Here is a 15,550-nt window from a genome sequence, read left to right on the forward strand (position 1 = left end):
TGTTCGAACTGCAACTGCTGTGAGTCGTGTGCAATTTTGTCGTAGATTGTAAATAGAGTGGCGTAGTTTCCTCGGTCGCATTCTATTAAAAATGGTGTTCGTTACTTGCAAAAACCGGGGTTCGTCTGGCTCCGGCGAACACTAAAAGAACGGACTGCTTGTGCTTTGACGCGGAATGCACGATGCCTCGTCCAGGACAACTGGTAATAAAGGTTGCGTGTCCAGCTATGTGTAGTAATGTAGGCGGCAGGTAGAATGTGATTGGCTTGTTGAGGGGAATATTAACGTTGGTTAATATTTAATTACGATTTGCTCTGTGCAATGGCATGTGTTCCTGCTTTCAGGATTTACCCCTTCTGCGACAGTTTTTCTGATTGTTTAATGTACACTGACTAAACTGACATTTTAACTTTTTTTGGAAAAACTGTATTGCAAGAGAGATAAAGAAAACTTACTTCTTTCAGAATGGATGCGCTCATCCAGATTATCATAAATACTGATGGCTTTGTTTGCGATCAATCCTAGAACATAGGGTTACATTGACAAGAGGAAATCCTTGATATTTCATGCGGCCCATGACCCTCCGAAAATCTCTCCGAGGTGTTACCATTTATCTAATATAGCAGAAGTCAACAGGCGCATTTAGATAAGTCTAAGAAATTTTCAGGGCTCGAACCCTTTGAAAAGTTTAGCTCATTTTATCCACAAATGACAGTGTCTCCGAAAATGAAATGAAGAATAAATGTGACTACCCCTTCCCAAGATGCGGCAGTCCGTTACGGGACCCCCTTCTTTTATTAAGTGACCGTGACGGCGGGAAGAGCCACAACGGGAGCAGGCGTGAGACAGGATCACCAGGTGGCGGATCCACCTTAAGAGAGTCGGGCTGGAGACGCTTGGTCACGTGACGCGATTCCTGGAAAGTTCCTGGAAAGCGGCCTTTGTATTTAGCAGGGCTCGGGTGAGCTGCTTCTCATACGGATTGGATTAAAACAAAAACACGCGCAGACGTACGTGTTTGCAAAACGTTACAGAAAGCTAAGATCTACAGTCCAGAAAATGCATTTTGTCCACTTCTGCGTTCGTTTCGACAACATTTACGCTTCAATGGGACTTTTCAATTTTAGCAGCGCGGCGTCTTTTATTTCTGTCCCCCGGGTCTGAAGTGGTAGTGGAATTCTGGTAGGATTCAAAAGCAAATCTCATTGAAGGGGTGCTGTGGTTTCGGGACAGGGGGCGTGGGCAGGTGGTGGTGGGGGGTCACTCTTCGTCTTTCAGTCTGTAGCACTCCACCAATAGTAGCATTTCACTGGTTGCCAAGAGGTGTGATTTTGGGGAAACGTTTTTTTCCTGCTGTGACAGTAAACAAAGCGAGAAAGGGGTAAAAAAATCACTTGTGAAGTCACACATCCCGACCTCCCTTGAATTTTCGTCTCCCACTCAATTGACACGCTGCGCCCATAGGTGCTGGACGTGGATCCAGCTACTGGCGCTCTAGGCACCGACTGCTACGACTCTCTCTTTTCCTCTCCGTTCTTTGGAAAGCGTGGGTAAAATGGAAGCAGGTAAGTTATCTGACGATATTTTTTCTTTATTTCAGTAAGATTCAATGTTTTGTGTTGCATAAATATAGAAATAGATCGACGCGCTTTTTAGGACTACTGCCTACTTTTGGACAAACGTTGGTCAGTGCAGCGACACCTTAAGTGGACCATTCTCTCACTTCAATTGGGAGAATTCTCTGAAAACCAAATGATTACCGTTTATATGTTACTGCATTATTGATAAAAATTACATTACGGTATCGTTTCAAAATATTTTACGCAATACAAGAGAAATAATAAGTCAAATCTTTACTTTTATTTGTTAATATGATGTTGCCCCAGGCTGCTGTTTTAGAGGAATAGTTATGCAAATACATATTTCTGACACAGTGCTTAATTTTAGCTGTTCCCAAGTTAAAAGATGTCACTTTGCAGCTCTTTTACTTTTATTATACTGCAGCATATATCCACCAATAGTAGACACTCCCCTGAAATTTTGTTTTGTGTCCTTTTCCAGGTAGAAGTTCTGTTGTTCGTGAACCTGGACGGTGGCGGTAAGAGGGACAGCTCATATTCTACTTTTCTGTCTCCCCGAGAACACCTTGGCGGCCCAACCCGTACTTGGATGTATAGTGGAATCATTTCAAATGACTTGTCATTCATCAGATTCAACAGAAGCCATAGACAATGAAAGGAGGTCTGAAACTGAATCCAGAGCAGTAGATTCAGATCAGAACCGCATTGCAGCAGCCATGAGAGAGCTGAGAAGCACAGGTACTGCCTTCTGTTTTTAGTGCCTCTGTCACGTGCCACCTAAGGTTATGAGTAAACACTAATGTGTAATTCTGATTTCTGGAAATGAAGGACAGCAACTTTAATAAATACAATGCCAAATAAATACCATCACTGTGAAAAGGTACATATAAGTACTGTTTTATTTTAAATTATGTACATCTATTTTTATTTTTTTGCATACTATTTCCTTACTTTACCATAGAATTCTGAAGTCTTATTGTACAATGTCAGTTTTATTAAGCATGCTTCTCTCTTTTATTGTCACTTGGCATTTTTTTCATACTGTTCTGGCCCAAAACAAAAGAGGAACTATTTATTTTGTGAATTCTTTCTAGACACTAATGACATTGTAGTATGATAAATACAACATTCCATTAGACATCTATCTTATAAATTGCATATATAAGTAAATGATGCAGTGTTGCTCATTAATGTATGCAGTTTTGTATTGTAATTACTACATTATATGTTTACAAATACTACATTACATGTTTACAAATACAACATTATGCTTACTTAACAGTTTTTACATTAATTATTTCATCATAAAATTTCAAATTGTTTGACATTTAACAATTTGGGGGTTTTGAAGACAAAGAGTTTACATATAACTTACAACTTAACATATACAAAATATTCAGCCAATGCTGTCTCACGGCGTGTACTATGTTACACAGTGTGCTTGAAAAGTGAATTCTTCTCATTTATTTAACTGTGCTTGTTTTGACCCTAGTGAGGATTGTGGTAGAAAGAAGGATGCTAATATATGCAATGTATGCATTTATTTTTATACCATTAATGTAACTTTTACTTTTGGGTAACAGAAAAATTTCACATTGCATTACTGTCCATTAAACAGTTACATGGCAGTGTAAAGAAATACAGGTTTCCTGCTGCCAAACTCGGTGAGGATTCAGCTTTGCCGACTTCTAGGAATTAGAATTAACTTGTCTAGTGGATTGGCCTGCCCCATTAAACAGAGGTAGATTTCTTGGTCAAAGTTCAAAGTGACTTTATCAAGTTATGTTATGTGGTGTCCATGGAAAAAGGCTGTACTTCAGGTCAAGGCAAAGTCCAGTGTGTGATTATTTTATCCGTTAACAAAATGAAGGTACTTAAAATGATACATTTTTTTAAAACTGTTTTACAAGGCTGGGGCTTTGATAAAACTCATACACTTTAAATTTAAGAATGCACTGGGCTTACAAAAATGATTGATATGATTGTGCAGGTAAAGTATGAAAATATCTTTTTTATTTAATTGTTTAAATGGGAATGAGGTTATTGTTGGAGCTCTTCTGTAGAGAAATAAATAGTTTTAACTTAAATGGCTGGTGGATATTTGAACTTTTTTATATATTGGACAGGCAGACATTTGCAGAAAAGTAACATTTTATTTCAATGGTTGCATAGTACACAGGAGGCTATAAAATGCAAACGTCTGCTGTGTGGGTGAAAGAAAAACGCTGTATGCATCAGTGAACTGCTATGTGACAAAGCAAAAAAGCTTTACTAACTTTCTGCATTAAGATCCACTGTTGTAAAATATTGCCATTATTTAACATTTCTGGTGTGGAAGTGTCACATGTGAGCTTTCAGTTTGAAATAGTTCTGGTTGTTCTGTCCTCATGCTGTGTAGAATACTGTGTCATAATGTAGTTAATAGTTGTCATTAAGTCTTTTATATAACGCTGTAAATAACATACTAATAACTAGATGTTATGTTGTACTGATTGTACAGTATAATGTCTTATAGGACAAAAACAGTATTTTACTAGAAAAGTACTGTATTATCTTAAAGAGGAGCAGCTCATACAGCAAAACATATTTAGATTCAATATTGTAATTTAAAGAAATATGCATACAAAATACCAGCATTGCATCCATTTTTTTTAAATGTGGTGAAACCTGCTTCTAAAATATGTACAGCAGCAGAGAAAAAGACATGTGTTCCAAAACTTATTTGCTCACACATGCTCATTATTTTGTATTTATTATAATAGTACATAGATTTTTATGAATTATTTTTGACGTCCAAAATTGTAGTTAATTCAAATATGCTGATATCACTAAGCAAGATAGATAAGCTGTAATGGTGGTAATTTTCCTTCATTGAAGTGTTGTTTTTAATATGTTTTGTTGAATTTGCATTTTAAAACAAAGCACACTATTTATGAATGTAAATATTATTCTTGTAGAAAGCATGTTTTGTTTGTCTATTCGCATTTCAGATCATTGTAGTTTTCTTTACTGTTTTTGTTTATATCATACTCAGGTATCAGCTTTTGTTACCATATAGTAAAAATAATAATTTTTAAATTATATGTTATATATTGATGTTTTAACATCATTGTCAATTGAATTGTCATATTTACTTTTAAAAATGCTAAAACAAGCTTGATGCACTTTATAGATAGTAGTTAGAGTTCTTGTATCAACAGTACATATGTATTGGTCTTCTTTATATTGTTTTTTTTTTCTTGAATACAATCCATAACTGTATTATTAGAGCATAAGAGAAGTAGGGACCTTCACCAAACTATTACTCTGGGTCACAAATAGTCTACAGAAAGTATCAAAAGAATATAGATCTCAACATTTTATAGTATTTTTATTTATTCATTTCCTGAAGTGCTGTAATCATTTGTGAAGTGTGACTGTTCATCAAACAGTTGTGATATTAATGTTATGTTTTATGATTGTATGTTTCATAGTTCTGTAATTTTTTTAAGACTCAAAAGTTCTGTTTTTTCCTGTGGGTTAAGAGCATACATGCAAATTTGTGAAATGCTGATAGCTGGAGAAAAATGGATGCTTGTTCAGTTCTATGGAAATTTTATGGAAAGCATGAAATCTTACTAAAGGAAACTAATAGCTATGCAGTTATTGAAGGAGATTATCTGATTGAATTTGGATAATAGTTTGAAGTGAGAATTCCAGGTGTTTTGTTAGTCAAGCTCCAGCATAATGTCAGAGTAAATCATTATAAATGCAATGAATTGTTTGTTGCATATTGAATCCTGCCTGATTTTAAACTGTTTACCCCCTCCTCTTTATTAGGTTGGTACTGGGGTAGTCTGACTGCCACTGAAGCCAAAGAGATATTACAGAATACAACAGAAGGAACATTTCTGATTAGGGACAGCTCTCAGACGAACTACTTGTTTACAATTTCTGCAAAAACATCAGTGGGACCAACAAACTTGCGCATAGAGTACAGGGATGGCAAGTTCAAGCTGGACTCGGTGGTGTTTATCAAGCCCAAACTCAAGCAGTTTGAAAGTGTGGTTAATCTTGTGCAACATTATGTGTTTTTGTCCAGTGCTTCAAAAAGTTCAGAGTCTTTACTGCCTAATGGAACAGTGCAACTGCTATTGATCAAGCCAGTTTATATGTCCACTCCATCCCTGCAACATCTGTGCAGGCTCTCCATTAACAAATCTACTAAGAAGATTGAGGAGCTGCCCCTCCCTAATCGATTGAAGCAGTATTTGACAGAGTACACTTACTGTGTATGAACTGTATGAATTAAGTTGCACATACAGCATCATAACAAGAACTTTGTACCAAATGCTTAAGCACTTTTATTTACTGTAACAATACTTTAACAATCCAGTTTAATTGTTATCATATCTACGAACATTTAAGTGTACACTATGAAAAATCTTAAGGAACAACATTTGTTTTGTTTTTTTTTTCAATTGATGTATTATAGGTCCTGTTTAATGAAACTTGACTATTTTTTCCATGGGACCTGTAACCTTCAGTTTGAATGGATGTTCCTTTAACAATATCTATAAATAGTTGCACTACAGTACTGTTATTTTGCTCTCTGGCCCAATTTTTAAAATAATGCCAAATTGTAAGAGCAGCTGTTGCCAGAGCAGTCTTTATCTTGAAAAGTGCACATTTTTTGTATGTGTTTATTGCAGTGGTGTATGTCATGCCTCCAAAATATTTTGAAGAGATGTTAGTTTCCTAATAAAAGTTGTCATACAAATTTTATTCCTTGTAAGTTTTTTCTTAATACTTAATATCATGTGTTTGCTAAATTCAGTTTGGTAAACACAAATATTTTTTTATATTGTGTGCTACTTTAATAAAATAGCAAACTTTTTTTTAGTCATGATCCAAGATGACTTCCATATTCAGAAAAGTTAAAAATCCAATTTCTGGACAATGACACATGTAAATGGACTTTTGGTATTAAACCATTTATAGTATCATTTGCTAGCAGTTTACCACAACTACCATCCATTCATTTGCAATTTTTAATAACTGTACAAAGATATGGTGATATATTGTTACATAATATTATACCTTTTGGTTAGAAATTAAAATGTAAGTGTTAGAGCATTTCTAAAAGCTGTTGCATTTAACAAAAATTGATATATGATTAAATTTAATGTTGTGCTTTGTATCCATTAAATAGTTTTTAAGGGTAAGAAAAAATAAATATGTATTTTTGGTGATATAATATCCTCTAATATAGCACTGCATTGCGAATGTTAAATTGTAAATCTAAAAGTGTTAAGGAATATCAGCATCTTCTTTTGTTTTACATAAAATTAGGAATTCATGTTGCAGGTTAGGAAATGGATGCATTAATAAATCACTCAACAACTAAATCAAAGACAATATACTGAGAAAAAAGTAAAACAATTATATCGTAGTAAGTGGTTTTCTGAGGCGGCATGGTGGCGCAGTGGTAGCACTGCTGTCTCGCAGTAAGGAGACCTGGGTTTGGTTCCCGGGTCCTCCCTGCGTGGAGTTTGCATGTTCTCCCCGTGTCTGCGTGGGTTTCCTCCGGGTGTTCTGGTTTCCTCCTACAGTCCAAAGACATGCTGGTTAGGTGTACTGGCGATCCTAAAGTGTCACTAGTGTGTGTTTGGTGTGAGCCCTGCGGTGGGCTGGCACCCTGCCCGGGGTTTGTTCCTGCCTTGCGCCCTGTGTTGGCTGAGATTGGCTCCAGCAGACCCCCGTGACCCTGTGTTAGGATTCAGTGGGTTGGATAATGGATGGATGGATGGTTTTCTGTGTCTTGTAAATTACATGGTTTACAACAGAAATGGTGCATTTCTTTTACTAAAACTAATATTGTCAAAGTATTTTTGTGTTAATTTAAGTTTACACTACCCAGATTTGAAAATTTAGGCATTTTCCTAAATGTCAACTATACAAGTCTAGTGAGGGAGTCTTTGTCTTAATTTTTTAAAACAGATTTTACTGGGAAACACTCACAGATTGACACAACACAGAATAAAATGTATCAGTGTAAATCTTAAAAAGAGTTTTTCTCAAAGATAAACGCGCATTTATGGGAGATATATTGAAAATATGGTATGAAAATATTATCATTTAAACCATTAGTATTTAACAGCTAATAGAATGACTACTTTAGAAAAATAAAATAAGGATTTAAGATTATGTTTTATTATTGCAAATAAATATTTAAAATTTATTGGGTGAAACTTTATTTTTAATAAAATAACACTTGGTATGGAAGAATAATTTGGATATTCATTTGTTATATTAAGATGAGATGGTGTCAGGATGGTTGCAGTTTTGGGAAAAGATTGTAACTTCCATTCCTTAAAAATATAAGGACAAGTTTTATATATATATATATAAAAAAAAAAAGATTTCCGTTACTTTGTGCGTTCCTTTGAAACTTATGGGTTAAAAAGTTTCTTTTCCATCCCAACAACTTACTTATTGCTAGCTTTATACTAAATTCAGAGATGGTTCTGATGGAACTATGAGCCTACTAAGCATACTGCAAATTAGAAAAATGAAAATCAGTAAGAAATTATTGACAGTAGCGATATTCAGCAGTCAAGTCAATCTGTTTGATATTTACATGTAGGTTCTGAATCATTATAGAGGCTTGTTTGGGTCAGAAACTTAAATGCAATGTGTGATTTTCTTTTAGAAAACAGAGTCACGATTTAAATAAAGTTATTGAAGTTGCAGTTAATTAGAACTGTTGACATGTCTTCAGCATGCGTAATTTTGCAAGTAAAATGTTTATGCTTAAGAGTATATTACTAATTAACAGCATACAATGCTCAGCTTATAGGCCACATATGTATCAAAATATTTAGAGAGGACTGACACAATTAGCAGATTAAAACACACACATGCAGTTAAAATGATCTGAAAATGATCGTGGAGAGACAAATGACTGCAAAGTGCTAGGGTGTTGCATGCAAAAAAATTAAACTTTAGTTGGTAGACAAACCTTAAATACACTAAGGTATGAAGTAAGCTAAAAAGAAGTGTTTGATTTTAATCCAACGTGCAGAAGCCACTTAGTTTTAGTTTTCACAATGATGAGGATGGTTGCCAATATAAAAAATCATTTTTTCAAAACCTGTCTATTTATGTGAGGTTACAGCTATGGAGATCTTACACAAAGAAGGTGCCCGCCTTGGAAGGAACTTCAGTCCATTGCAGCACACATTCGTAGATAAAGGACTAATTTGGAGTTTTCATTCTAGTGGAAGAAAGAGGTTTGTCGGAAAAGTGACGTCTCATGAGTAGAAGAATAAGGTGTTAAAAACTTATTTTAGTATAAACAGCATATTATATACATTTAATGGCGCTTTTATGGGAGAAATATTTTCACTAAGTCACTTAACAACAACAATTTTATTTTTCCCCAATTGCTGATGGGTTAGACTCTGGCTCTTTTTAATCATTAATTGGTTAATAAAATGAATGCATGAATACTGCATTGGATGCCGTCAAACACTGACTTTCCAATATATGTCAGATTCACTAAACCTTTATGTAGCCTCCAGATAGCCTTCATGCAGTTTTTACATAAAAAAAACAGTTGCAATCTGTATTTTAGTGCTTATTCTTTTGACACCAATTCACTTTCAAAAATGTAAATTAAGTAAATTTAAAAATGGATATGCTGTTAATTTAGACTGCTTTCCTCCATGTTTTACCAAATGCTTTTTAGCATATGGTTGGTAGAAGAAGCTAGATTGATAAAGATTGATGGATTAATTTATGGGTGGCACAATGGCGCCGCTACTGAATTGCACTAAGGAGATTTAGGTTCAGGTCCCAGGTGCTCTCTAGGTGTTCCATTTTCCTCCCATAGTCCAAAGATGTGCAGATTAGGTGAACTGATATTGTTAAATTGGTCCTAGTATGTGTGTTTGGGTCTGTCCTGGGATGGTTCCTGCCTTGCACCCCATGATTGCTGTGACAGGCTTCAGCTGCCCACAACCCTGCCCTAACTTTTCAGGTTAGGAAAATAAATGGGTGGATTAGTTTAAAAAAAAAAAGTTTTTTTTTGTGCTGGAATCACTTTTAGATGCCACTTTGCCATTAATTAAAATTTTGTCAGGTGCTAAATGTGTACATTTTAATGCAACAGCCAAAAGTCAAAATGGCCCTGCAGCTCCTTTGGTCTAGCATTCAGGTACTACCAGATAATAGAGCTCATCCTATCACAAGATTCTTATAAACATTCCGTTATCTACAACTTTTGCTTTCCTAAGATCAAGCCTCATCACTTCCTTGCCCATTTATTTTACCACAACTTGCAAATGTTGACTAAAGTGACAGTTTATACCCATTTCTGGTCTCGCTTCCTTTATCCAGCATAGAAAGGTGCAAGGTCACTAGACTGCAGCGCCCTGTTGCCGGAAAGCTGTTGCTCCTATTTTCAGCTTGACAAAACTATGCACATGTACTGTAAGTACCATGCAGTTGCCTGCTTAATTAATTTGTCTTCCAGTTCTTAGTCAATTTCTTCTGGGTGTTCCTTCTGTACTAATAAGTAAGATGGTATTGTAGCAGGCCCTGCGCCAGACTCCCCAAGTGTTTCCTTTAACCTAGTGCCCTTGTCAATGTATTTCTGTGACACCAGTTATAAACAGTGGGCTACTGTCCACTTGCAGACTTCTTTTAACCACACTGCCTTCAGGACAGGCTTAATTCATGTAGTTTTTGTATCTTAAATAAAGCCATTTGTCTCTCTTGTGTCCACTTTGTATTTGCTTATCCTCTGGCAACTGAACAAATATACATCTAAAAGATTTGATTCTTATCTTATTACTTTTCACTTTAGTTTTGATTATTATAATACATTTTCCCATCACATTTCTGTATCTGCTTTATCTACTTTCTGTGTCTAGTATTCTGGCTATGGCTGTAGGGTACTGTAATCGCTCCCAGAAAAATATTAGCCCTACATTTAAGAAGTCTCTCCAGTTGTAACTCAAACCTGATGCCTGAGGCCTGTGACAGCCTGTTGTGTCAAACATAAATAACATAAGATACAATACAGTATTTAATTCATTAAAAGAGCATGGGGCATACTGTAAATGGGAAGCACAAAATTCAATGTAGGAATTAGCATTAAAAAAGATGTGTAAAGTCCAGTTACACAAACAATAACAGGGGCAATGTGGGATTGCCATATCTTAGTGATGTGAGGGGAAATATGGAATGCCCGAAGAAAATAATGATGGTAATTATAAGCAGCAGAGTAAAGAATAATAATAGTATTACATCAGAACTAATCTCTTATAAGAAATAAATAAAAACAAAAATACAAAAATAATTTAACACCAACTGTGAAACATAAGTAATGAACGTTGACGTCAGTGTTAATGTTTGCAGTGCCCCATGCAATGCATATTGTAAGTATCTGTTTTATGCCATTTGGAATGTGATTTGTAAAAGCATTGTTAATGTTTGTGATGTGCCATCCATTGGAATGACAAATTGAAACATTTTATTACTAAAAATGTTTATGATGCACAATCTTTTGGAATGACAGAGACACAACAATGTGGTGGATACCCAGACAGACACTTATCGTTTTATTAAGGTGGATATGCGAAAGAATGCATATATGCAAGGCAGAAAGCAATAATAATCAATGAAAATAAATATAGTAAATAAAGACAAAAAGAAAAAAAGAGCTGATACTAAGAATGCAGGAAAATATTGGAAAAACACATATGTAAAGGTGTCAGCATTATAAAAGTACAATAAAAAAGGATAATACAGTATATTACTATTTGAAACCAGAACTCAAAACCGTACCATCTATTTTTAACTGTTATTTTCAGTCTGTAGTTTGATCATTCGTTTGAATTTACCCATTAGCTAGTCCTCAGTTTAACTTGATCACAGAAGTGAGCCCCTTATTACGTTTGTACTTTTTTCTTTATTTGTTTATTGACCACCAATTATTTAGGTTCTAATTTTCCTAGAACATCTGTACTTATTAATTAATTGTTTTCTGTTTTGGTTCCATTTAGCATCCCCATCCTTTTAATACTATTAGTCTGGTAATACTTTTTGTAAGATTTATCCTTTGTACAGCAGGTATCTATTTCTTCTTTTCCTTCTCCCTTTTGTGCTTTCATATCATACACAGTCTGTTTTTCTTTTTTTTTTACTGTTCTTTTTTGTTTTAGAATTTTTCACAAGTGGACCAATAAGAGTGCGTTGCTCTTGAAATGCGGTAGCCCCCTTCCTTGAAATCTCTTTATTTGTATTCACTATTATCCTGTCATTTATAATTCTTTGGATATATGAACTCCGTTTATAATTTTACTGTTTATTTTTTCAATCCACTAATATTACCCTTTGGTTATTTTTCCTACTTACACTTCTTTAGATATTTTTTATGTGTTTTGAGTTTCTACTTTTCTAAACTTGTTTTGGTGTACTGTATACTTACTTGTTTACTTATCATTGCTTTCACTTACTTAATTACACTGTATTATCCTTTTCATTGTACCGTTACCATGCTACCACCATTATATACATGTTTATTTCCAATATTTTCTTAAATTCTGAATATCGACTAATTATTTCATATTGTCTTTATTTACTATGTTTATTTTCATTGAATGTGGTTTCTGCCATATATATGTGTGTGTGTGTGTGTGTGTATACTTTTGCATATTATTATTTTTGTTTTTTCTTTCTTGTAATCGATTATGTTCTGCTAGAATAGTAGTATTATTCTGCTTATAAATCATCACAATTAGTTAATCAAACATAAGCCATAAGCAGGCATTTAGAGAATGCACACACTACCCACAGACAGGGACAAAGGCATTGGTTTCAAATGAAGGCCCCTGCAACAGAGACCACTGCACTACTAATGTGTCCACTCACTCATACAATTAGCCCAGCTACATTCTTTATGCTTTAGATTAGTTCAGACATTATGAGCCTGAGCATCGAATCTTTTGCATATAATACAAAATATTACAGGATGATAGAATCTTTTGCATATAGTAAAATATTATGGTATGAAAGATGTGTTTGAAACTTATCCATTTTTTAAAACGAGGGTTAAAAACATGCAAGTGATACAAAGGGAAAGAACAGGTACACAGACATCAACCAATCAACTATAAACAGAGAAAGATAATCTATTTTTAGAAGGAATGCCGGTGATGATGGTGGTATGCTTTTCTCTCTTTTTGCTTTCTGTGTTCTTTAATAGCTTTATTACTCAAAGTAGAAGACTGGGTTCTGTTCTGTAAGAGATAAGTTAAAACAGTCAAATTAGCTATACAGTACTGTAATCATAGACTAAATCAAGAGATGGTAACATGGGTGACACAATCTGGAAAACTGACTTTGCTCATGAAATGTAAAATAAATATTTATATTTGATATAAAATGTAAAATGTTATAAATGGCAACTACAAACACTTTAACCATTTCCTGAACCTGCTATATTTAGCACATGGTTGTAGAGATATGAAATGAATTTCAGCAGTGCCCAGGCCAAAGCACAAACCACCAGTGTTAGCCACACTAATGCACACATCCACGCTAGACAATTAAGATCAGTGTTTAAGTACTAATTATTTGACATGAACAGAGCATTGTCAAATTCAGAGTTAACCGCATGTAACATGTCACCACTCCCCGACACTATGGTCAGCAAGTATTACTCCTTAAACATGCTTAGTAGTCAGTTTAGGATTGTGGAAGCAGGCCAGGGTATGCAGAAGAATCTGAAGCAAAATTCATTGAAGCACCACATACTCCATTTAGAAGGTTTCCCAGCTGGGGATCAAAGAACAGACCAAGCACTGCACCACTGTGCTATTCTCCTGTATTTTGTAACTGTAACTAATAAACAGTGTCTAATCCCCTCTGTGTAACCTAGCCATGATGCATTTGACACTTGAAGACAAAGCAGACTCTGAAAAAGTGTCTTTGTTCATTAAATGTAAATATAATATGTACAATCTGTTAAAGTCATCAACCTTTATTTACTTTAAATGAACAGGAATTTAAATTAATTTGGCATGAAGACAGTGCAGTGGTTAATGTTACTGCTTCATGGATTCAGTGACCGAGAATCATTTGCCTTACCCAGTTGTTGCCAGTGTGGGCTTTGAACCCCTTAACCACATCCTCAAAAACATGCAGATTGAGTTAACCGGACATCTTAAACTGACCCTTGTGTAGGATGGGTTTATGAGGGACTGGTGCCCTGTGTGAGGTTGGTACCCCCCCAACACACACACACACTTTGAACAGCATTTGAGAATTTCATGTTAGGCTATCCAGGATTTCTGCCTTGTACCCAGTGCTGCTTGGATATGCTCTGGCTTTCTATGACCCCAAATCAGATTAAGTTTTTTGAGAATTTTATACAAGTATTAGGATATGTTTTAGAGCATTCATCATAAGGTGGCATAATGGTAGTGTTACTGGCGAAAGTGACGATGGTTGTATGAGTGTATGTGTTTTGTGAAGAACTGCCACCATCTTTGTGACCTTGAACTGAATAAATGGGTTAGAAAATTAAAAGATATCTAGTCATGCAAAAAGTGCAGTGGCAAGTGATTTTACCCGTCTAAGCTTTTTTCTCTTTTTGTAATGCAGAGTTTTTGCCAATTTACTATTAAAAACATAAAATAGTTTATTTAAATCAATTATGTTTGTTAGTTCCTCATTTTATATTTTAAATATAATTGTAAATTAGTGTGCCAATTAACTAATATTTTCTTTTTAGTGTTCAAGTGATTTACTTATTTAATGCATTTAAAGCAGATTCAGACATTAGGCAGTAATCCAGCTGGTTTCACTTGTGTACAAGTGAATTGGTAATTTCTGATTTTAATTCTAATCAAAAGCAAATGTCACAGTTCCTACTGCACACAATTTAAATCCACTCTAAACCATGTCGGATTCAATGTATTTGAAACTTTCTTTTGCTAGCTCTAAAAGAAACCCATGATGTTTTTTAAAATGAGGTTTGGTAGATAAATTATTATTTGACATTTTTAGTTGTCTTGCTCAGCAAACTTTGGAGCGTAGAAAATGCATTTAAAATTTTTTTGAGAAATTGATATGTTTATTCATATAATTTTATAGCATGGAGAATATCTAAACATAAAGAAAGAAAAAAACTGTCATCTTATTGTGCAAATGGAAATATGGTATGGTGGTTATTGCCTCACTGAGTTTGAATCCAGCACCCAGATGTGTGGAGTTTGCATGTTCTCCCAAAGTGTCGGTATTTTTTTCCAAGTATTCTGTTTTTTTTCCTACTTCCCCAAACGTGTGTGTTTCATTAACTAGCGATTCAGACTTGGCCCTGTGTGAATGCAAATATGTGTGAGTAGGCCCTCCATGGACTGATATTCTGTTCAAGGCTGTTTCCTGCCTTATGCCTAGTGTTGCCGGCAAAGACATCCTCACATATACCTTAAGTTGGATTAAGCAAGTTTGAGGATGTCATTTTTTTAAATATGAAAAGAAAAGACAGCAGAGGAATTAAATAACAAAAATGGCTTCCCTGCCTACATTAACATTTGTATGTAATGAAATGCATAAATACTGAAAATAGAGATGAATTCACCATGTTTTTTCTGGACAAGAGTTGCAAGAAGCCAGAGCAGCACTGTACAAGTCACGAATCATGGATGTGATGTCAATGCATAGAGAATATTCACATACAAAGACATATATACTCTCACTCTCTCTCTCTATATATATATATATATATATATATATATATATACAGTATATATATATATGTGTGTGTCGTGTATATACACACACAAGGTATGAAACTTAAATACTGGAACAGCTGTGTAATGTTGCCCATACTACAAAGTACACGTACAATACAATACAATACAATTTATTTTTGTATAGCTGAAAATCACACAAGAAGTGGGGCAATGGGCTTTAACAGG

The 15,550-nt window shown here is 34.8% G+C and overlaps 1 protein-coding gene and 1 long non-coding RNA gene across 2 annotated transcripts in view; one reads left to right on the forward strand and one right to left on the reverse strand.

Moving 5' to 3' along the window:
• The first annotated feature begins 588 nt into the window (after positions 1–588).
• Positions 589–6,342, forward strand: socs2 (suppressor of cytokine signaling 2). Its single transcript, XM_039761236.1, has 3 exons — positions 589–1,565; positions 2,062–2,318; positions 5,400–6,342. The coding sequence occupies exons 2-3, from the start codon at positions 2,192–2,194 to the stop codon at positions 5,855–5,857; spliced, it is 585 nt and encodes a 194-aa protein (XP_039617170.1). The 5' UTR covers positions 589–1,565; positions 2,062–2,191; the 3' UTR covers positions 5,858–6,342.
• A 6,429-nt stretch (positions 6,343–12,771) lies between these two features.
• The window catches only part of LOC120534020, a 72,696-nt gene continuing 69,917 nt past the window's right edge, over positions 12,772–15,550 (reverse strand). The window contains exon 3 of the long non-coding RNA XR_005634665.1: positions 12,772–12,865. This is a non-coding gene — a long non-coding RNA (uncharacterized LOC120534020). The remainder of the gene's footprint in view (positions 12,866–15,550) is intronic.

Source organism: Polypterus senegalus, chromosome 8 (genome assembly GCF_016835505.1).
Source record: "Polypterus senegalus isolate Bchr_013 chromosome 8, ASM1683550v1, whole genome shotgun sequence".
NCBI lineage: Eukaryota > Metazoa > Chordata > Cladistia > Polypteriformes > Polypteridae > Polypterus > Polypterus senegalus.

Bases quoted from the DNA above. Each gene is read 5' to 3' on its own strand.
- socs2 (XM_039761236.1), top strand. From the start codon at position 2,192: ATGACTTGTCATTCATCAGATTCAACAGAAGCCATAGACAATGAAAGG. The intron at 2,319-5,399 runs GTACTGCCTTCT...CCTCTTTATTAG, and splicing joins GAGAGAGCTGAGAAGCACAG to GTTGGTACTGGGGTAGTCTG.